At 47.8% G+C, this 22,352-nt stretch overlaps 1 protein-coding gene and 1 pseudogene across 2 annotated transcripts in view; one reads left to right on the top strand and one right to left on the bottom strand.

Annotated features, from left to right (window-relative positions):
* The first annotated feature begins 1,511 nt into the window (after nucleotides 1-1,511).
* The window catches only part of ST3GAL2 (ST3 beta-galactoside alpha-2,3-sialyltransferase 2), a 33,389-nt gene continuing 12,548 nt past the window's right edge, over nucleotides 1,512-22,352 (top strand). The window contains exons 1-2 of one of the 2 annotated variants that reach the window (XM_035119597.3): nucleotides 1,512-2,275; nucleotides 19,965-21,245. In XM_035119597.3, the coding sequence (XP_034975488.1) occupies nucleotides 20,907-21,245 (339 nt within the window). In that variant the 5' untranslated portion in view covers nucleotides 1,512-2,275; nucleotides 19,965-20,906. Of the gene's footprint in view, nucleotides 2,276-3,835; nucleotides 4,150-19,964; nucleotides 21,246-22,352 lie in introns of those variants that run through there. The other variant, XM_035119598.3, reaches the window with a different exon arrangement.
* Nucleotides 9,813-10,298, bottom strand: LOC118087184 (cytochrome c oxidase subunit 7C, mitochondrial pseudogene; annotated as a pseudogene).

Genomic DNA, 22,352 nt, shown 5'->3' with positions numbered 1-22,352 from the left:
ACTACGACATAGTATGTGCAGGTGGATGTTAAAAAGAAAACCCTTCTCTCCCCCGCCCCGCCCCCCTCTACAATCGTAAAAACGTCTTAGGCACGTTTCCTGGTGTGCAGCAGCTGAACGCCAGACACTCTTTAAGAATTTACTGTATTGTTAACTTGCAGCACCATAATATACGTCTATTCAAAAGAAAGTCTCTTTGTTTTTAAGAGTGCTTACTCCCAGGTAAGTGAGTATAAGATGACAGCCTAGGCTTTGGTTTAGGTTGGCGCTGGGGGAAATGGTTTTTTTTGTACCTCGAACAGCTGCATGACAGGCAGAATTTCAACAGGTTAAAACTTTTCTGGTGTGAAAAAGCCTCACCATGACTGTACTCGTTCTAATTTTGTGTTATGCTCTGTCCCCCTCCCTGGCATCCATCCCTGTGCCTTGAGTAGTACAGCCCAAAATTCAAACGTCTTCAAGCAGGAGGCTTTCCCAGCCTTGCCTGAAGGAGTTGAACCAGGAATTGCACCTGGGACTTTTTGATTGCAAGTCAGGTGGTCTGCCACTGAGCTGAAGCCTTTGCTCTTCATGAGTCCCCTTAGCTTGCTCAGTGTGTTAAGAATGTGCGTGAGAGAGCAGGCTGTCTGTGGACTTGTGAGAGTGTGTATGTTCTGGGCTATGATTCTCAGGTCCCATCCGCACTATACATTTAAAACAGCATCTTGCTACTTTAAATGGTCATGGATTCCCACAAAGAATTCTGGGAACTGTTGTGTGATAAGGGTGCTGGGAGTTGTTAGGAGAGCCCCCCCCCCAAGCTGCAATTCCCAGAGTTCCTTGGGCAGAGCAATTGATGTTTGAACCTACTCTGGAAACAGGAAATGGGAAATGTAATACAGGAGATGTATTAGTGCACGTGGGGAAAACAAGTGTCGGAAGTCTCTTGTGCTAACCATGTGATGGAGGAGCTGTCCAAAGAGTTCAGAGGTAAATAATGAATGAGATCTCTCCTCGTGGCAGGAAGCTTAGCTGTTGCTCCATAAGATGGGACAATCTGAACACTGAAAGTGGGCTTGGGGGTGGGGGTCTGCTGATTGCTCAAGAACTCCCAAATCAACAATGGGTGCTTCCAGGCAACAACCTGCTCATTGATTTGCTTGCATCCCTCCACCATTCTTTTTATTGCTGTTCGTTTGGGGAAGAAGCACGCAGCTTTGCAACCACTTCACCTGAGTTCGGCAGTACGTGATGAAGGCAGGACGCTTCTAGACTGTCGCTAACTCAATTAGGCATTGGCAAATTCGGGTCTCACAATTACTGCACGTTGGGAGATTTTGCACATTGAACCAATTCCCCCCCCCCCACCTATCCAAAGATCGAGGGGTTTGGGTTAAGGAAAGTGCCGGGAAAATGCTCTTTTTGCATCCGACTTCCTCACAAACAAATCAGTATACAGTAGTTCAATAAATAGCCAATCCCGGGGGGGGGGTGAGTTTTACCAATAGTGACTCGAGGCTCCCCCACCTTTTAGAGGAGCTGTCCCTTTAGCAAGCACAACCACCGAGCTCCCCGCACCCCAGTTTTCTTATTTCCATCCGCTCTTCTCGGAGGTCGGTTTACGCCGCCTTGCAAGGAAGCGCACAGCCTGGCTTTCTTGGCCACGAGTAGCGCATTAAAGGCCGCGCGCCGATGCCCTGAAAGAGCGCGTGCTCCTGCCGGTGCCCTTGCTAGATGCCTTGGGGCAGAGATCTCGGAAAGCGCCGGGGACGCGTCCCGCAGGGCTAGGAGGGCTACGTAGCGGCCCCCACCCGATCACAGAGGCAACGGCAGCCCTGCTGGAGAGGAGTGGGCTGCGGCGGCAGCCCCCTCCACCCGCTCTTCCCACCGCCGAGGCGAAGCTGGCGAGGGGCCGAAGAGGCGGTCTCTTCTTCCCGCCCCGGGGGCCGAGGCAGCTGGGAGCCCCCCGCCCCTCGCCCCTCCGCAGAGTCTCCGCCCCTCCTCCCCTCCCCTCCCCTCCGACGGCCGGCCTCGCTCCCTCCTTTCCGCGCGCATCTCGGCCGGCGGAGCGGCGCTGAGGATGGGGCGGCGGAGCGCCTGCGAAGGCAGCAGCCAGGAGCCCCGCGGCAGGACAACGACGCTGCCCTTGCTGCTGAGGAGGCCGCTGCCGCCGCCTGGTGAAGCGGGGCTGAGCTGAGCTGGGCCCGGTGTCGCCAGTCCGCCCGCCCGCTGCCGCTGAATCCCCCAAACGCCCACCATGGATGGGGCCCGCGGCAGCCGCCGGCCGCAGAAGCAGGTAAGGGGCAGGCAGGACGACGACGAAGAGGAGGCCTGCGCGGGGCTGGGCAGCGAGCAGCTCTTTCCGCCGCCTTTGTCTCTCCGGCCCTCCGGGGGAGTGGACCCGGCCCGCAGAGCAGCCCAGTGGGGCGGACCGCCTGCCTGCCTGCCTGCCGCAGCATCGCGAGGGGCTGCTGAGCTGTGGCAGAGGCCGAGGGAGGGCCCGGCCGGGGGCTGCTGCTGCTCCCTTCTGGCTTCTCCTGCTCTGCGAAGCAAAGGGGCGCTCGGTCGCCGCCGCGCTTTCAGGGGCTTTTCCCGCTCGGGAGGGCGCCGCCGCCTTGGGTTCTGCGCGCCCGGCTGTAGCCCGGCGGAGTTCTGCCGCTGCTGCCTGTGAGGGGTCCCAGGTTTTGACCTGGCTTTGCCGGGAGGCCGAGCCGAGCCGGGATCTCTATTCTGGCAGGGGGGCCGGGGATTATCATGGGCTTGAAAAGGGGCTGCTTCCGGCCGGGCCTCTTGCCGGCTGCCCCCACGGAGTCTTCCTCAGCCCCGAAATCGGTAAAATTCGGTATGTAACCGGAGTATTACCTTGCCATGGCTGTTCCCTCTGCATTCGGTTGCTTCTGGGCATGTGTAGAGTGGACTGCCTGCCGCAGCTGAGAGCACTTCGAGGCAGCACCTCTGTCTTTGTTTTGCGTTGGTGCCCAAGAGTTCGAAAAGGGGTCAATTGCCTCCTGAGGGCACTTCAGTGGCAGAGAGTGCTGGAGTGGAAGACCCCGGGTCCAGTCCTGGAAGAGCTGCTGCCAGTCCGTGTAGGCAGAACAGGGCAAGATGGATCCATAGTCTGACGGCAGCCTTCCCCAACTACCTGCCTTCCATATGTTTTGGGCTGCGCTTGACCCCAGCATCCTACAGCTGTGCTAGGTGAGAGGAGTTTCAGTCAGAAACATCTGGAGGGCACCAGACTGGGGGTCCATCCACCCCACCTCATTCTCTATTCCCAGCACTGGTCAGCCAGAAGTCTCAAAGAGAAGCCCCACAAATTGGACATGATGGCAACATTGCATGCCCCCAGCACCTGCTGTCCAGAGGTAGACTGCCTCTGGATGTGGAGGTTGCATTTAACTGTGATGTTAGACAAAGCTATAAAGGGAAGGCCTATGTCGGTGGCAATCACTGCCCCTTGTGGTGAGGGGGTTCCCATAAACTGATGGTTTGTTTTGTGTGATTGAATGGACTTCCATCCTTACTTAACAGTCTGTTGTCAGCAAACTTCATTGCATGACCCTGGGGCCTAGTTTTTAAAAGAGCTCCGACTTCTTTAAAGGTGTGAGGTCGTCAGTCATATGTATCAAATTCTTACATCTTGATACAGAGCACCACCCAAACCTGTGTTTCAGGTCAGCCTTGACAAAAGTCTCTAGCCTGCTAAGAGACTGCTAGCAGCCTGCCCTGGAGGATTCTTGGCTGTCGAGTAAGCAGACTGGGGGGAGGAGGGAGGGAGAGATCATTCTGCTGCCCTTGAGCCATTGGGCCAACCCATTTGCTTTCTGTGCTGGTAGCCACAAGGGAATTGACCTTTCTTCACAGCTCAGCACAGAAAGCAAGTGGGCTTGGATCTGCTCCTCTGCTAGCCTGTTGTTGTGTTTCTGTTTTGGCTTCCTTCTCCTCTCTGTGTCTACAACAAAAACCAAGCCATGCAGTGATCTCTCTCCCCACCAGCCTACTCACTTGCCAGCATGGAATTCCTTGTTGCCTATAGCGACTAGGCTTGCTATTTAAAGCTGGTTCCGATGGGTTTCTCTCTCCAGCATTTTGCACAGTGAGGACGGATGCAATTTCTGCTCTCCAGCAACCCTTTGCCATCATGGCCCTGGCTGGCTTCCATTTCCTGAGGTATTTAAATTGGTTGTCTTTATGCCTTTAGGAAAGAACACTTCAAATGTCTTCATTTGCTTTTTTGCTGTATGCACTTGTCTGCTCAGGGTTTGTGTTCCTTTTTGTTCTCATTCAGGGGCAATATGCTTTGCACTCCCTCCCCCCCCATTCTTATGACTTCTATAACCCCAGGCAGAATTGCAGTTGACTGTCAGGAGATGCAGTAGAATGGTAGCATGTATGTTTTTGAATTTGCACCTTCTTGTATTTAAACACTATTGCACAAATATTTCATTCCCCCCCCCCAAAAGGCTTTGCATAAGTCAGTTAAAGGCCAGTTTAAAAGTGAGTGAATGAAGCATATCTAGTCCATTTCATAATAATAATATTAATGTTCAATTAAAAGCAACACTGAATTATTTGTTGAAGAGGATCTTAAATCAAATGAATATATAGACAAAATGCTTCATTGGGCAATATGCTGAGTTCTTGTTCCTCTGTGATACATACTATCTAAGCCTCTACTATAGTCGTTTCAAAAGAACCTCCAAGTTTCCTTAATGGATTTTGATTCTTCCCTGTAACATCTCTTTTACAAATCCTTCATTGTTGAGTAATTCTCTGTCCTGAAATTAAATATGACTTGAGTAAGACTTTCTGGACATTCTTCCACTCACAGACATGTTGAATTTGATCATGCTGTGCTAGCTGCTGCTCCCAGAAAGTTTTTCCTGTGCTGTTACTTAACAGCTTCCTGCAGTGCTCCATGATTCAGATTTCCTAAATGGATATTGAGGGAAACCAATGAAAGGGTTAATGAAATTAGGAGGGTCCAGGAGGAGTGGCCTGATATTTTCATAAAACATGTGGCTGGAAACTTTTAAATTAAAGCTCAGGGTTTTCCAAATTCTGTGCCAGACAGCAGTTTCTGTGACTGCCCAGGAGTTGAATTGGATAGCGCCCAATAAGATGGTTGCAGTCAAAGCTGTGGGGCAACTGAATCCTCACCTCTGAGCATAGTTTATGTGATGCTTCTGTGATGGATGTGGGCCCAGAACAGAAGTGCTTGGTGAAGAAAACGCTTCTGTGCCCATCACTGCTTTCAAAACACCACAGTATAAAATATTCTTTTATTGACATATCTGCACTATTGGCATAGCCTCCCACTTGTTGTCTTGGTGTGGCATGGTGTGCTTTGCAAAGAGTTGGGGGTCCAACCTTGTCGAGTTTCTTGGACTGCAGGTTCAAGGATTGGGCTGGAAGGTTTTTAATGAAAAAATATTAGCACCCATTTGGTCCCATCTTAGACTCAGGAGCCAGTTCAGACTTGCAGTTGAAAATAAGCAAGTTGATGAGCACACTTGTTTCAGTTTGTGGGCAATGCAACACACATCCTGTTACCAAACCCCCTGAAGTCACTGCATGGTAAAATCTGCAAGATCCCAAGCACAAAGCATACATGGCCTGGTTGTTTCTTTTAATTAAAGTCCTGGTTGAAACCTACTGTTACAAGATGTAAAAGGCAAAGACATTTTAGAGAGTGTGAGAAAAGTTACTGTGTCTGGAGCCTGCTGTGCTCCTGATGATGTCAAGGGCTGCAAACCAAACCTGCCCTGAGGGGGCAGCAGCCAGCTTGAGGCTGCTCAGGAATTTTCTGAATTGTGTCTGGATTTCTGTTGTTTCTAGAGCATCTGTGCACACTGCACCTCCTCTTGGATGATAGGGCCTGCCACTTTGACCCATACTTTTGCAACTGCTGAGCTTCACTGCTTTGGTATGCTTCACGTGGGGCTGCCCTTGATGATGACTTGGGAGATGCAAAATTCTGCAACCCATCTGTTAAAGGGAAGAAGCAAGGAGCATATTTTCCTCCTTCAGTTCCAGAGGAGGGGTTGGCACCACAGCTCATTGGCCCAGTTCAAGGTGCTCATGCTTAACCTGTAAAGATTCCCATAATCTAGTACACAAGTCATCTCTATTGCTTTCTTTGTTTACCCAATCAGATCCTGCTTCATTGAGAGCATCTGTTGCTAGGACGGCACTCTCTCCCTCTGGAACTGAGAATTTGTTCATCTTATAACTTGAAAGGACTGTCACAACTTTTCCTTGCCTGCTTCTAGCACAGCCTATCCCAGTCTGGTGCCCTCTGGATATTTTGGACTACAACTCACATCAGTTCTCAACAGCACAGGTGTATGATGCTGGGGCAGATGACAGTTGTGGTCTGAAGCATCTGGAGGGCATCAGATTGGAGGAGGCTGCTCTAGGATTTTTCCTTGGGAGTTTTTTTCTCAAAGGCTGAGAACATCTTCTACCTAAGGAGGGTTTTTTAAATTGTGGTTCATCAGTTGTTTGCAGTTGCCTTGAACCCATGTCGGAAAAGCAGCAAATACATATTTTAAAATAAACAATGAAAACCATTCGAGGATGGCTAAGTTGGTAGATCCAGCCCCAAGGCAGTTTCACAGGCTAGCTGAGGTGCAGTAAAAGTTTGCCCAGGGTTCTTACCTGAGAGGAGAAAAGAAAGGAGTTCAAAGTTTTTCCTCACTTTAATTGCCTCTTTATTTTCTATGTGACATCTAAATTATCTTACATCTGCACGGAGTGCAAGGGAGCCAATAGCAAAAGTGCAAAATGTACTTCTGGCCTTTGGAGCGTGGCCTGCAAACCAGAGGCAGGTTCTTGAGAAGATAGTTGATGGCCAAATTCACATTTGGTCTTTTCAGTAGCTGTTGCAGTTAAGAGGCCTCCTTGCTCTTTGTATGTGTGTGAGAGACAATGCTTCTAGGGGTACTGATGGACAAGTGTGTGATCTGCATTGTACTCGGATCTGTTTCTGTGCAGTGTTTTGTAGAGAGATGGATGGCACCAGAGCCATCTTAGTTAACTTCAGTGCAACACAGATTCTTGCGGGGCTCTTTAGGTCTGACTAGATAGGTGCCTTTCCCCCCTAACCTTTTCTAGATCTGTGTGCCAGAGCTCCAGAGGAAGGGACAATGAACGCTGGACAGCGGCAGCCACACATTCCACCTGCATAAAGCACTTTAAACTGTACAATTGAATCTGTGCTGTGGTGCCCAGTGTGATATAGTGGGCAGTTAATTATAATTGCAACAGTTAACCTTGAAGGATAATCCAGTTGGACACTTCAACTCACTTTACAACAACAACATCTAAAATGAGCTGGAGAAATGTATACTCAGGCAGTGTTACCGTTACTATGGCCCAGATTTCTGAAACTTCTCAATATGTACAAAAATACCCAGGCACCCACTCTCTGTCCAGAAACCTTTTAAAAGGGTGACTTGTGGGTTTCATTGGCCCACACAGACCTAAGAGGAGGGAGGAGGAGCCCTTTCAAGAGCACAGAGAACTGAGGAATGGGGGGGGGGGCACATGGGAAAGGTTCCTGCCCATTTAAGAGGCCACTTTCCTTCAGGTACTGTGAGGTTTGCGGTTTTGCTATTCATGCAGCCTCTCTCCAGTCTCCTGATTTTCCTGTGGATAGAGCGTAGGCTCTTGGCTCTGTTTGGCTACCACCACCGCTGCCACCTGCTCCTGTAAGCAGCCAAGCCTTGTTCACCTACACAGAAGGATGTGGAGTTAGCCTGAATCATGTGCTCAGCCTGCAAAAGTGGCTTCATTGGAAAGTTTAAATACCCAACGGTTACTTCAAACCCCTTACTTGCATTGTAACTCCTGCCCCCAATCAGAGAGTGTTTTAAGTAAAGAGGGAGCTGAAAACATTACCAGAGTGTGATCTTCTCTTAGAATGACTCTGTTCCAAATCTAAAGCAATTTGGGGTGTGAAGTTCCTTCTGGCCAGCACCATATCTCAATCTGTTTGCCGGTCCCCACTCACACGGTGTAGGAACTCCATGCAAATGAAATGTTGGGGTTTGTTTCAGCATAAGCTTTACTTAAGTTGTAAACCACCCTGTGATCTACAGATGAAGGGCAGCATAAAAAAATTAATTACTCATACAGTAATCCTAATAATATGGGACGCAGGTGGCGCTGTGGGTTAAACCACAGAGCCTAGGGCTTGCCGATCAGAAGGTCGGCGGTTCGAATCCCCACGATGGGGTGAGCTCCCATTGCTTGGTCCCTGCTCCTGCCAACCTAGCAGTTTGAAAGCACGTCAAAGTGCAAGTAGATAGATAAATAGGTACTGCTCTGGTGGGAAGGTAAATGGCATTTCCGTGTGCTGCTCTGGTTCCCCAGAAGTGGCTTTGTTATGCTGGTCACATGACCTGGAAGCTGTATGCCAGCTCCTTCGGCCAATAACGCGAGATGAGTGCAGCAACCCCAGAGTCTGTCACAACTTGACCTAATGGTCAGGGGTCCCTTTACCTTTACTTTAATCCTAATACATTTTATTCTATAGCCCACCCTTTAAGAAGCTGAAGGTGAAGAACCTGCTTCCCTCCATCTCTTCCATTTTATAGAAATTGTGCCAATCTGCATATTGTATCGCATCCTATAAGAAGAGCGCTACAGCTGGATCCGACCAGAGGTCCTTCTAGGTCAGCTTCCCATCCCTCTTGGTAGAAGCTCTTTCTGACTGCCCCCCCCAGCCTTGCCCTCTCTCTCTCCCTGGGCCAAGGCCTTGCCAAGCTGCCTCCGATTTATCTGTGGTTGGCTCAAATTCCCCCTCAATTGGCAGTTTCCACCTGGTGGAGTCCGCAGGCTGATATCTAGCCAATGGAAGGGTTTCAACGGCTCCAGCAGAGCTGCTGCTGCAGTGCAGCACCATGAAAAGGAGGTGGGGTTCCTCTTCCTCCTCCTCCTCCCTAAACAGCTGGAGGGCCAAGTTTGGCCATGTCTGCCTTAAACTGATAATGAAGCAGCAGGCCCAGAATGCATCAGATTGCATTTAAGAGCAAGTTTTAGCTCCCATGATTCTTCATGAAAGTGATAGAGAAGAGCAGAAAAGTTGCATTGTAATCACCATAAGCCTGTCCCATGCTGGAGGCTGGGTTGAGCCTTCAGGAAGCAAAAGAACTGAGAGTACCCAGAGCAGCTGACTCTGGTCATCGGCAGTCAACAGGACCCTTGCATACCAGGGCAGGAAATGTCTGTAGTTGGTCTGATAAGGTGGCTTTTTAGAAGTCTGTAAGACCAGGCCCGATTTTTCCTTTTCCTTTTTTGAAGGCCACTTCCTTTCTTAGCCTCTTTTGTTTTGCTGCAGCTCTCATTTGAATGGAGGGCAACCCTGAGTGCATCTCTCTTGAGAACAGGCTCAGACTCTGGGCTCATCTACACCGCCATTTGCCCCACTGTTTTCCCCCAGGAAAACACAAGTTTTAGTGCGGAATTGAAACAATGGGGGCATTCTTCTTGAAGCTGTCGAGCTGTGAAAATCACATCCACTGTCCCCCTAGAAGGTCCAAAACCATTTTGGGATTCAGGAAGGGTAGCCTTGGATATTGTTAGGAGATGGTTTGCTAAGGTCCTTGCAAGAATTTTGCCGGCTGCAGCTAATAAAGAGATGCCTCAATAGTTTCTACAATCTGTTCTAGTACCTTTTTTTTAAAAAAAGAGATTGATAATTTTGGTATCCCTAAAGTCTGCTGAGATCTCCTCTCCCAGATTTTTCTGATGAACTTGTGAAGTTGTTGTGCAAGCTCAATTCTGCCCACTTTGAAGACCACGGCAGGTATCCCATCAGGTCCGCTGGCTTTGTTGTTGTTGTTTTCCAGATTTAATTTTTATTTACAAACACATCCAGTGTGATTAGTCTTAGGAGTATGCTTTCTTTCAGAAAAGTTGTACTCTAGATAAACTTCCATCTTCACTCCATTAATGTATGTTTACTTCTTGAGCAGCTGGTGCCTTACAATAAAAGGAGCAGCAAATCCACTTTCAAAGAAGGCTGCCATCATTGCCAATAATCGCCATTTGTTTTCCACAGAAAAAGGGAGGTTCTTTCCAGGCCCCTCCTCTTAATGCGAACGACAAATGGCCGAGGTGGCGAACCGGCGGACGCTGACACCCAACATGGCGCCGGGAGGACGAGCATGCAACAACCGTCTTTGTTGTTTTTCATTTGGTTAATGGTTTTGGAGATACTGCAAGCTCATCTCTAATTTGTTTTTGAAAATTTGTGAGAGGACCTCAGCAGCTATGGGGGAGTTGCAGCTAAGGAGATGCTGACAATGTTCTTTCCAGTGCAGTGTACAGTAATAGCTTCTTTATATTTTAGAAGTGTGGTACCATCTGTTGAGCTTAGGGGGCATATGCCATGATTTATTGGCCTATAGAAGGTCTTTGTGGCCTTAGAGAAATTCTGTGCATCGTGAGTGTCAGCTAAGTGCTGGATCTCTTGAGCTTGTTTTTTTTATCCACCTCATGTTCTTTAGTTCTCTGGTTCTTCTTTTGACCTCAGCCTTAGTGTTGGCATAGGGTTTTTTTCTTAGTGGCACAATTTCTATCTCTTTGCCAGATTTGAAAGGCCTTCCTTTTCTTGTCAATAATGTGTTCAATCTCACTGTCATTCTCATCAAACCAGTTTCTTGGTTTGGTATCCAATAGTTTGTTCACAGGCTGCAATAATGGATTTTTTTAGCTTGGTCCAGTGTTCCTCGATGTTATCGGGAACTTCCTCAATATCAAAGTAGTTTCCTGGATCTTCCTCTGTTCTCCGTCTGCTCCACTGAAAATGAGTATTTGTAAACAAACACAACACCTGTACAAAACATGCAGAAGGGATTCAGCTGATCTTGGAATGTCATTTAACATGCTCTGTAGAGTCAGGGGTTTCTTTTGGAAGGAAGTATCAAAAGAAATGTGGTTATCCTATGGACTATGTAAGGAATTTCCCGAAAGACAGATTGCTGATGGGGGAAAAGAGGTTCTGCATCCTGCTATTTATGCATGAGAGGAATGGGAACCATTATTATTATTTAATTGTCTTGTGGAATTATCTTGTTAATTTGGTTTTTCAGCTGACGCACCCTGCCAAAGCTGCAAGATCCAGCTTTGCATTGCGTAGCCCAAGGCACTTTCCCAGTACTTAGGCATCTCCACTTTCACTGCTGTTAGCGCATCAAGTCTTTTGTAAATAGGGAATGTTGTTAATAGCAGATTGGGGTAACAAAATAAGAGTTGAAAGCGGCCTTGGAGGTCCTCTGACCCTACCCCATGCTGTTAGCCAGATCTGCAATGCAGGATCCAGGGAAGACTCCCTGGCAGGTGGCCCAGCCAGCCACAGACAGCCTGTTCCCCTGTTGAAAAACAGGTTTTCCCATTAGCATAGCTGAAACCTGCTTCCATGCAATTTCTGCCACTTGGTTCTGGGCAGCTCTCATGGCATTCACATGGAAACCCCTCTTTGCCAGGCTAACCGTAGCCCAGCTCTTTCCACTGTTCCTCAGAGGGGTCCCTGGCCATCATCCTGGTCTTCATCTTCTGGGCACACTCTGTTTGGCCAACGCCCTCCTTTTGAAAAATTCATTTCAAGTTTTTCTTTTTGATGTTTTATACAGGTAACCTTTTGGGTGCTGGGGGGGGGGGTAATTTTTTTAAAAAATGTTGAGGAGGGTGTGCCCAGTCACTTGAAACATGTCCATATATGAGATTGGTATACCATCTTGTCTTAATTTGTGGAAAGCTGCTTTCTCATATGCAGCACAGTCAAGTCACATCCTCTGGCCCTTGCACTATTGAATAGGGCAGGGGGTGGCTGTTCTTTCCAGTCCTGGAATAAGAGCTAGTTAGCCACCATGACTGTACGTTGGAGCCAGTCACATTCTCCATCAGTCATTGCTATCTCCTTTTTTAAAAGAACCCCAAGATATGAACCAGGCTTCAGCCTGTTGCAAAAAAAGACACATAACATTAAAAAAATTCTGAGCCCAAGAATTTCTCCTGAGTGCTAAAACTGGATGGACTGCACAGTCCTTCCATGCAAAAATCCATTGTGGTGATCTTTAAGTTCTCTTCATTTCTGCAATATACTTTGTGGGGGTGGGGAGGCTCATTTCATTGCTAATATTGTTAAACAACTGGGAGTAAAAAAGCATTACCTGAATCCTTCTGCCCACCTTCAATCTAGAATCTAGAAGACTTGATGCCGCCTTGACAAAATCCCACCACAGAGAAAGCTAGCATGTTGAGGCATGCCCTGCCATGCTAGCTTTTTTATATGCATGGTGGCTGTGTTGTGGTTTTGGTCTCTTTGCCAGGACTGCAGAACCAACTTCAAGAAGGTGCTGCCTATCTGAGCCGATAGGTGCTGCCTATCCATAGCCAGATGCGGTTGGTGGTGGCTTTTGAGGTGCAGTGAGTGGGTGGGGAGAGATGCTTCAAGTGAGTTTTCTTGCCGAAGTTCCCCTTTTGTAAGCCGCTCTGGGGATTTTGCTGAGGGGTGGGAAGTGCAAATCCCTAACTGCTTCCAGCTGTGCCAGAGCTGCATTTACAGCAAATCTCTCTCCCATTGCAGGGATTACCCTGGATTCCTCCAGCTGCTGTTTTAAGAAGGAGCCCATAGGGAGGAGAGCTTGCTTTGCCTCCTGGCGGATAATGTAAGGGGAGGGGCTAAATCCAGGCAGGGGGAGGGGGAGGGCGTCATGGATACAAGCTGGAGCAATTGATGGCTGTTGGGTGGGCATCAGAGTGACCTGCTGGAGGAAGAGGAGGAGGAGGAAGGGGGACAGGAGATGCTAAGAAGAGACTGAGAGTTGTCCTCTTCAGTCTTGAAATACAAAATGTGCTGGTGAATGGGAGCCCTTGAAGGGTCATCACAGGTCAGTGGGAAACAGGAAGAGACTAACACCTCTGAGCCAAGAGAGGGGAGCATTTTCACGTTAAGGGCTGCATTTCCTTGGGTGGCACATGTAAACTTTTAGGGGCCAGATCCTGGACTAGACTTTCTCTTGCTCTTTTTCTGCATACGGTCCAATTATTTCCTGTTCTGGAGCTAAATCGTTGAGCTTATTTTTGCCATTTTGGCCATGCCTTGTTAAACTATTCAGTTAGTGAGTTGCTTGGTCAGCTTGACATCCTTCAGGATTCAGGTCACTTTCCAGGCGCTGCAGCAGTTAAATCTCTGGGTGAGGGAGGGGATCCATTTTGCCTATTGCACATGTAGGTACCGGTAAATGTGTGCTAGCTCCACATGGAAACTCCACCGCAGGTGCTTTTTGCCAGTTCATCTGCTGAATTGGTTGATAAACCTGATTCTAGGGCAGGCATCCCCAAACTTAGGCCGTCCAGATGTTTTGGACTACAATTCCCATCATCCCTGACCACTGGTCCTGTTAGCTAGGGATCATGGGAGTTGTAGGCCAAAACATCTGGAGGGCCGCAGTTTGGGGATGCCTGTTCTAGGGCATAGTGGTTGACTTGCATGTCCTTCAGCAGAAAAACAACCTTGCCTTTAAATACATTACGGGCAGGGTTGTGTTGGAATGAATAAAGGGAGCATAAGGCTGTGTGGGGCAGGGCAGCTTCACCCAACCTGCTGCCCTCTAGATATTTTGGACTACAACTCAAAAGAAGGGATTGTGAGGAGCTCCAGATGGAGAATGAGCAGCAAAATGGCAAGTGCAGTTCGGTGTAACAACTGTGAAGCGATGCATGTTGAGGCAAAAAGATATTGATTCACAGCTATGCTCCCAGGGTGGTGACTGACCATGAATGAAACCTTGGGATCACAGTACATAACTCAATGAAGATGTCACCCCAGTGTACAACATTTGTGGAAAAAGCATATTCTATGCTAGGGATCATCAGGAAAGAAATTGAAAATTAAACTGCCAATATCATCATGCCACTACAGTCTATAAATCTATGGTGTGGTCGCATTTGGAATGCTGTGTACAGTTCTGGTTGTCTTACCTCAAAAAGGATATTGTAGGGTTGGGAAAAGGTTCAGCAAAGGGAAACCAAAATGATCAAGAGGATGGGAGTGACTCCCCTATGAAGAAATGTTTCAGCGTTTGAGTATTTTTAGTTTAGAGAAAACATGAGTAAGAGGCAACATGATGAAAGTTTATAAAATTATGCATGGCTTGGAGCAGGCATCCCCTGGCTTGGAGAAAGCAGATAGAGCTAAGTTTTTCTCCCTCTTTCATAACACTAGGACTAGGTTGGAGGTTGACCTGGTTACTCGTAATGCTTTTATTGTAGCTAGAATATTTTTGTATATTTTAATTGATAAGTATTCATTATTGCAAGCAGTCCTGGAAATTTTATTGACAGGTGAGGTATAAATTCCTATAAAAAGAAATAAATAATTGTGTTTTTTTCTACCCAGTTTGAGGCATGCAATGGTATTTGGGTAGCCAAAATTTCTAGCCAAACTAAAATATATTGATTTCATTGACTATTTCAGATAACAAGGTAATCCTAGGATCCGTTCCTATTAGGTATCAAAGTATCTTATAGTTTACAAAACATATTGGTGTCACTTACATATTTAGACACCTACCCCACCCCACCCCAGGTGTGTATGAAGCTATTTAGCAAATTTGTGTGTTTTGGCTTTCTTAAGAGTGAAGGCATAACTTACCTTTGTTCATTGAACCTGAGTGCCCAGGTCATTATTGCTTAAGAACTTTAGGAGTGCCCTGCTGAATCAGGCCAAAGTGGTGGGTTCTTAGCATGAATCCCAGGAAATGGCAAGTTCAAAGCAGTCCTGACCAATCAGTTGTTTTCCATGAGCTAGTAAATCAGCTACCGGTAGTAATTTTACCACCTGTAGCCAGGACCCCTTCACTGGAGGCTTTTAAGCGGAGGTTGGATGGCCATCTATAATGGATGCTTTAGTTCAGTGGTCCTCAACCTTGGGCCTCCAGATGTTTTGAGACTACAATTCCCATCATCCCTGACCACTGGTCCTACTAGCTAGGGATCATGGGAGTTGTAGGTCAAAAACATCTGGAGGCCCAAGGTTGAGGACCACTGCTTTAGTTGAAATTCCTGCATTGTAGGGGGTTGGAATAGATGACTCTCGGGAGTCCCTTCAAACTCTACAGTTCTATGAATTGTGTCTCAGTCTTAAAGTTAACTTTAAGATCTACCAGGACTAGTATCTAGCGTTCTCTAAATGTATGATAACCTTTGTAGCTATGAGCCCTGTTTACTGTAGGAACTGCTACGGTATCTTCGACAGGGACACTGTGGTTGCACGCTGCAGTTAATGTTAGCTTATTGTTCGTTTGAAACAACCAACTTCAAAACTGCACAGCCGGAGGAGGGATCAGGAGGGGTGAGAAGCTGCAGGGCTCAAGCGGCCCTTGTGTGTGTAGCCCTTAACTTGGATGGCTGAGGTTTTTGTCTGCATGAGGACGGGGTTTTTTCATGGAATGTACTCGACAGTTACCAAATCGGGAGTTTTTCATCAGACATACAATAAAAACAAGACAAAACACATAAACAACCCTTGGAACACTTCCAACAAATCACAAAGGGCACACATTTTGTATAAAGGTCGTTTGTTAATCTGAGGAAGGAAGGCGAGGTGAAGAATCTTTAATATCGAAGGTCGCAGGAATGTATGGGAAGCAAGGCAGCCGGTCTGCAGTTGAAGTCCAGAGTGAACAATAGGAGACCATTGGTTCTCCTCTCGGAATCTTTTGACATTGAGATCTGAGTGCGTCCTGAAGCTGTCACTTTTATGCCACTGATTAGGGAACACATGCCTTGGTTTAAGAACGGACTTCCAGAACGGATTAAGAGTTCGTAAACCGAGCTACCTCTTCCTCTCTCTCTCCCTCCCTCTCTCTCTGTCTCTCTCTGTGTGTGTATTTAAAGGTGTTACGGTATACGGAAACAATTGACACAGACTTTCATCAAGAGCACACTAGCAGTAGCTTACAGGCCAAGCTTGCCAGTTCTAAAAGCAGAGGCAGAAATGCAAAGCCAGAGCTAGATGGGGTAAAATTGGGCAAGTTGGAGAAAGAGGCTCGTTGAAGCAAGGAGGAGTGACAGGTGAGGTGAGGAGATGAAATGGATGGTGACTGGGGCTGTTTGCTGCCAGAAGAGAAATAGAAGTTTCCAGAGGAAGAAGGCAGCTTTTGGGTATTGACTTTGTGAGGCATAGGCATTAGGTAAGATTCGGGCAAGAATGGAAAGAAAGCTGTGGGAGACTTGGGGGGCATGGCTGGTGAATGGGTGGAAGGCAAGTTATATACCAGCAAAAAAAAGCAGAAGTGCAGATGAAGGAGAAAAGGGCAAAGCAAGAGCAGATCTCCAAAAGCAAGATTGGGGAAATGGGGGCTGAGAGTGAGCGAAAGCTTGTAGTCCTGTAGGGGAGAGATTGGGGGCAAGAGGGAAAATACAGAATTTGGCCAGCTAATGGTCTGTGCACTCTGGCATTCATCACAGTGTCCCATTGTACCAGAAGTGGTTTAGTCATGCTGGCCACATGACCTGGAAAGCTGTCTGTGGACAAATGTGAGATGAGCACCACTCCCCATAGTCGCCTTGGACTGGGCTTAACCATCCAGGGGTCCTTTATCTTACCTTTTGCCTTACTTCTGATGAAGATGAATATGAAGACTTGGTGGTGTGGCTGAGAAGAGACAAGATGGGGTTTCCACATGGAATGTCGTTTGTGAAATGAGTGAGATTTCTTCAGGGGTTCCAAAGGTTCCCAGCAATTGCTTTTATGCCCAAGATAAGAGCTTCATGATGTGAATAGAAGCAAAGACTCGCAATCCATTTTTTCCTGCCTACTCAAACTCCCTGGATTCAGAGGTTGTCGTTCCCTTGGTTAAAGGCCTTGGTGTCAACAAAAGAAAGAATAAAACCAACCTGAGCTGCAACCACCTATGTCTGTTGCTTCTAAGTGGGGAACTTTGTTTTTTTAATTTAACAAGCAATTCAGAAGGAGCCACAGGTGTGGGGGCTGAGACAGTGTTGTAGATGCTCCTCCACCAGGCTTTTGGTTATGACACAAGCTGCTCCGATCTCTTTGTATGCCTAGAATTTCAGCTGCCATGATCTCAATCAAGTTGATCTCATAACAGTGGCTATATGAAAAAATAATGCACCAGGAGCACTCACTGACTTAAGTAAGGGGCAGCTTCATCAGGGATTGAATCTTGTGAAAAGCAACATGCTTGCTGCTGAATGAATAGAGCATTGGTCAGAATAATGGACATACTGTGTGTTTGCATGTAAGTAAGTGGGCCAGACAATGCAATGCAGAGGCTCTTGTCGTTCTATTGACAAAGTCGGCCTTGAACTCTTGCCAGTGAATCCTCTCTGTGAGTTTTCTGTTTGAGACAGAGGAAGACTTCCTTTGTTTTAGGGAAGAAAAGAATCTGTGTCTTTTCCTATTGCAGTAAATTAAGCAGATTCTTATTAGGAGTCCTCCCCTAACAGAGTTGTGGGGCCTCTCAGCTTCATATATAACAGCGTGATTATTTGACCCTCTCACTTGGTACATTTGTAACATAAGTTGGCACCTCATTGGAGGGTGATTTTAGGAGTTAGCATCCTCTTCCAAGCTCAAGGACCACTTTGTAATTCTAATTTATGTTTGGTCAAATGAATCTTCTTGGGGGGTTTTCCCCCTCCCAAATTTAAGATGCTAACTGTGTTCTGGAGACTGTTGTGCAATTGGTGATCAGCTGCGTGTGTAGTGCTCATCCCAGTATGGAAATGTCATTGCATCTAACCTCTGGGTTTCTCCACATCTGCCTGGAGAGGTTCTCCCTAGCTATTCTAGGCTGCACCAACAGAAGCATTGTGTTCACATCAAGGGAAGGAATAAAAGGTAATGGTACCCCTTACCTGACCGTTGGGTCCAGTCATGGAGAACTCTGGGGTTGTGCACTCATCTCGCTCTATAGGCCAAGGGAGCCGGCATTTGTCTGCAGACAGCTTCCGAGTCATGTGGCCAGCATGACTAAGCTGCTCCTGGCGAACCAGAACAGTGCACAGAAATGCCATTTACCTTCCAGCCAGAGCAGTACCTATTTATCTACTTGCACTTTGACGTGCTTTCGAACTGCTAGGTGGGCAGGAGCTGGGACCAAACAACGGGAGCTCACCCCGTCGTGGGGATTTGAACCGCTGACCTTCTGGTCGGCAAGCCCTAGGCTCTGTGGTTTAGACCACAGTGCCATCCGCATCCCTAAAGAATAGTACTGCTCTAGTCTGTCTTGGTCAGATCCCACCTGTTCTACTGTGCCAGTTCTGGGCACCACAATTTAAAAAGGATATGGACAAGCTGGAACATGTGTGAGGGTGGGTGACTAAGCTGGTAAAGGGTGTGGAAGCCAAGCTTTGTGAGGAAATGTCGAAGGAGATGGACATGTTTAGCTTGGAAAAGAGGAGACTTAAGAAGAAATATGATAGGCCTCTTCAAATATCTCAAGGGCTGTCACATGGAAGATGAAGCAAGCTTGTTGACTCCTGCTCTGGAAGGTTGGACCCAAACCAATGGATTCAAGTTACAAGAAAAGAGATTCTGACTAAACATCACGAAGAACTTTCTGATGGTAAGAGCTGTTTCACAGTGAAATGGACTCCCTTGGAAAGGGTGGACGTCTGCCATGGATTCTTTAGCTGAGATTCCTGCATTGCAGGGATTTGGACTAGATTCTAGGATTCCGTGATTCTTTGGAGAAGTATTTCAGGGAAGTGGGCATGGAATACGGCTGTGGGTCATATTGTTTTGGATGCCATTGGGCAGTTTGAGGTTACCAGTCAGTGCTTCCTTCCTGTCTCCTTGGAAAAGGGATGTTTAGGAATCTGATACACAGCAGCCAGCAGTATTGGCTGCTCTTGGACTGATCCAAGGCCAGGCTGGGTTGGGAAAGATGGGCTGCTTGCTCTTTTTGATTAAAATAAAGGAGCAAGCTTGGTTTGTGGATGTGCTGTTCTTTTATGCAGAATTCCAAGATGTGATTTTAGGAGAATGACCAAAACCAGCTGGAAGTCCTGTTGTGGGCAAATGCCTGCTTTTACAGTCACACCTCGGTTTAAGTACACCTCGGTTTGAGTATTTTCAGTTTAAGTACTCCACGGACCCGTCTGGAATGGATTAATCCACTTTCCATTACTTTCAATGGGAAAGTTCGCTTCAGGTTAAGTACGGACTTCCGGAACCAATTACACTCATACCTCGGGTTAAGTACGCTTCAGGTTGAGTACTCCGCGGACCTGTCTGGAACAGATTAATCTACGTTCCATTACTTTCAATGGGAAAGTTCGCTTCAGGTTAAGTACGCTTCAGTTTAAGACTCAGGCATTCCCAAACTGCGGCCCTCCAGATGTTTTGGCCTACAACTCCCATGATCCCTAGCTAACAGGACCAGTGGTCAGGGAAGATGGGAATTGTAGTCCAAAACATCTGGAGGGCTGAAGTTTGGGGGTGCCTGGTTTAAGTACTCCACGGACTGGAGTAAGGGTTTGGAAAAGGGTTTTTCTTCAACCTTCTGAGTTAGTTCTTGGAGACCAATGTGGCAATCTGAGGCTTTGACTACAAAGATTTATAGTGGATTTCTGTTCATGGCACAATTGATGCAAAGGGAGAGAAGAAGCCCATGGAAAGCAGTCTGCTCTTTTTCTTACTGTGGTACCCTGGGTTGCGACTGGCTTGAGCCATCTGTAGCAGCCCTTCATTGTCTATCCTGCAGGAGAGGACAATTTCACACAAGTTCCCTGTTTCTTACAGGAGGGGAGGAGGGCTTGCATTGATCAGATGTTGCAACCAAGAATTTGCCTTCCCTGGGGGCTGTTGGAGCATATTGGGGGGCGGGGGGGAGTGTCCCTTCCACCAGGCACCCTTGGGCAAGAGGCTTCCTCCCTCTGGCTGACCTTTGACAAGTCTTATTTTACATATGTATCATTTTTAAAATCCTCCTCTTTCTCTCCAGTTTCAGGGCTTTGTTGCAGCAGAACCTTTTCTGGGCCAGCAAGTGGAGAGGGAAAGATTGCCAAGGGATTATTTAAAAGCCTAAGCAGCGGAGGAGGAGGAGGAGCCACTGGGACACTGCACTTCCACGCCTGCCAGATGCCAAATTGGAGAGGAAGTTGCAGGGCTGAGCGGGAGCTGCGTCTGCAGACTGAGCGTGTGTGGCAGCAGCAGAGGGCGGAGAGAGCGCCTGGGCCACCCAAGCGGCGGCTGTCCCCGGGCAGCGCTGATCCAGATGTGCAGCTGCCAGCTCAGAGGCGAGGTCCTGGGATGGGAACTGGCAGGAGCTTCCTGTCTGCTGGAGTGGTGGTGCTGAGGGAACGTGGCTCATTAACCCCGAGGATGGAGCTGCTCTGATACTTGACAAACAGCTGCTTTCTCTTTCTCCGGCTGGGATGCAGAGCCTTGAAATGTGTGCCAAGGAGCAGACAGGACCATGACATTCTGCTTTGTGTTAGGACAGGCTCTGCCTCTCCTCTCAGGAAGGAAAAATACTCAGGCAGAGTTGGGGACCTAGTTTGCTGGGAGACCCTGTGGAAACGGCTCTCTTTTGAGTCAAACAGTGGAAGAGGGCAGAGGTCGCTCTTATTTTGCTCTCCTGTGGCCCAAATTCTGTATGCAAAATGCTTGGGCGGGGCCAGAGAGGTTGTGACTGATGTAAGAAGAACCCAAAGAGTTGTGGCTGGAAGCTACCTGGGATGGTCTGTTCCAAACACCTGCCAACAGCTGCTGTTGCATTTCCGTAACTAAGTTGGTCTCTGCAGCACCTGGAGAACTGTGAGGGTTCCCATAATAAGCTTTTGAGAAGCCAAACACTTTCTCTGCCAGCTTTCCCCCCTGCCTTTTTTTCTGTTGCAAGAGAGAGACAGACCAAGTGACCCTTCCTGGCCTCTCCTCCCCTCTCATGCCCACCATGAAGTTTTCGCTGCGCTTCTGGTTCCTCTCCACGGCTTTCCTGCTTGTCTTCATCATGTCCCTCCTTTTCACCTACTCCCACCACAGCATTGCCTACCTAGACCCCAGTGGGCTGAACGGCATCCACCGGGTGAAGCTTGTGCCAGGCTACGCTGGTATGCAGCGCCTCAGCAAGGAGGGGCTCTTTGTGCGGAGCTGCACCTGTCGCAGGTGTGTGGTGGACGTGAGTGACTCAGAGTGGTTCGACACCCGCTACGACAGTAACATCTCCCCAGTGTGGACCAAAGAGAACATGGACTTGCCGCTGGATGTCCAGAGGTGGTGGATGGTGAGTTTTTTGGGGATCGGGGACCGGGGGAGGGGTTGACATTCCCACTCCTATTACAACCACTTAGGGCAGCAAGACCAGGACAGCCTGCTAAGTCTAAACACCGTGCAACAAAATTCCCAGCCTGCAAGCTGCTTAGTCTGTATACTGTATCCTGTTAGTGGTTCCCATCAAGCTCTCTGGTACTATTGCTGCTATAATTTACAGTGCTGTGATTAATCCAGGTGAAATAGCACCTTGCCTAGAAGTGATCACTATATAGCAGGGCTTCTCTCCCCAAAGGCCAGATGGAATGCAGTTCCTGGGTTGTCTTAGTGAAGGGATGACTAAAAGTCACATTAAAGCCTCTCCATAGATCTCTGAACTTTTAAGAGTGATTTACCTCCCGGCACCCCTCCACCACCCCAAAAGTAAAAAAAATTATCCTGTTTTTTTGTTGTTGTTTCTTCCTTTTAAGCTCCTCTAATGCACCATCAAATTCTGTCCATTCCACATTTTCCATGTCATGACATCATCCCAAAGCCCTTCTTCTGGTACCAGGGCCATTGTGTGGCTAGCAGTTGGCTGCCCTTGGGTGAAAAGGTGGGCTACAAATGGAATAATCAAACTAATAGTGTGTGCTCAAGTAGCAGCTGACCACGAGTGCTTTTTGTCAGGTGTACATGGCAACAGGGCTTCCTAGACATGTGGGTTGCTATCCTGCCTGCAAATCATAAATACCTATTCTTCAGCATCTGCAGACAAGGCCTTGCAATACAGTCTTCCAGGGTCAAGCGACAAAGATGGTACAGGCATCATTTCCTTGAAAGCTGCTTTGGTTTGCTTTTCTCCTCTGCAGGAGTTTTCCCCTTAGCGCAAGGGGAGGAGAAGCAGAAACCTGCAGTCTAAACAGAGCCATGACTCATGCATGTGCAGGTTGCTTAGCTTTTGCCTCCCTCTGCTGTTTGGGCAGAACCAAGGTTTGTGCCTCTCCAGATGTGTTCTTAGTTTGGGTGTTGCTACTTGGGAAGCAGCAACCAGCTGCAGCCTCTGCCTTGGATAGCCTGCTTCTTCCTCTCCTCTCCTCTCCTTTTGGCCATCCAGCAGCACCATCTGTTTGATGAAAGC

The sequence above is a fragment of the Zootoca vivipara genome, chromosome 6, assembly GCF_965207765.1.
Source record: "Zootoca vivipara chromosome 6, rZooViv2.hap1.1, whole genome shotgun sequence".
NCBI lineage: Eukaryota > Metazoa > Chordata > Lepidosauria > Squamata > Lacertidae > Zootoca > Zootoca vivipara.
The sequence above is the reverse complement of the archived record's forward strand: the minus strand, read 5'-3'. Positions and strand labels throughout refer to the sequence as shown.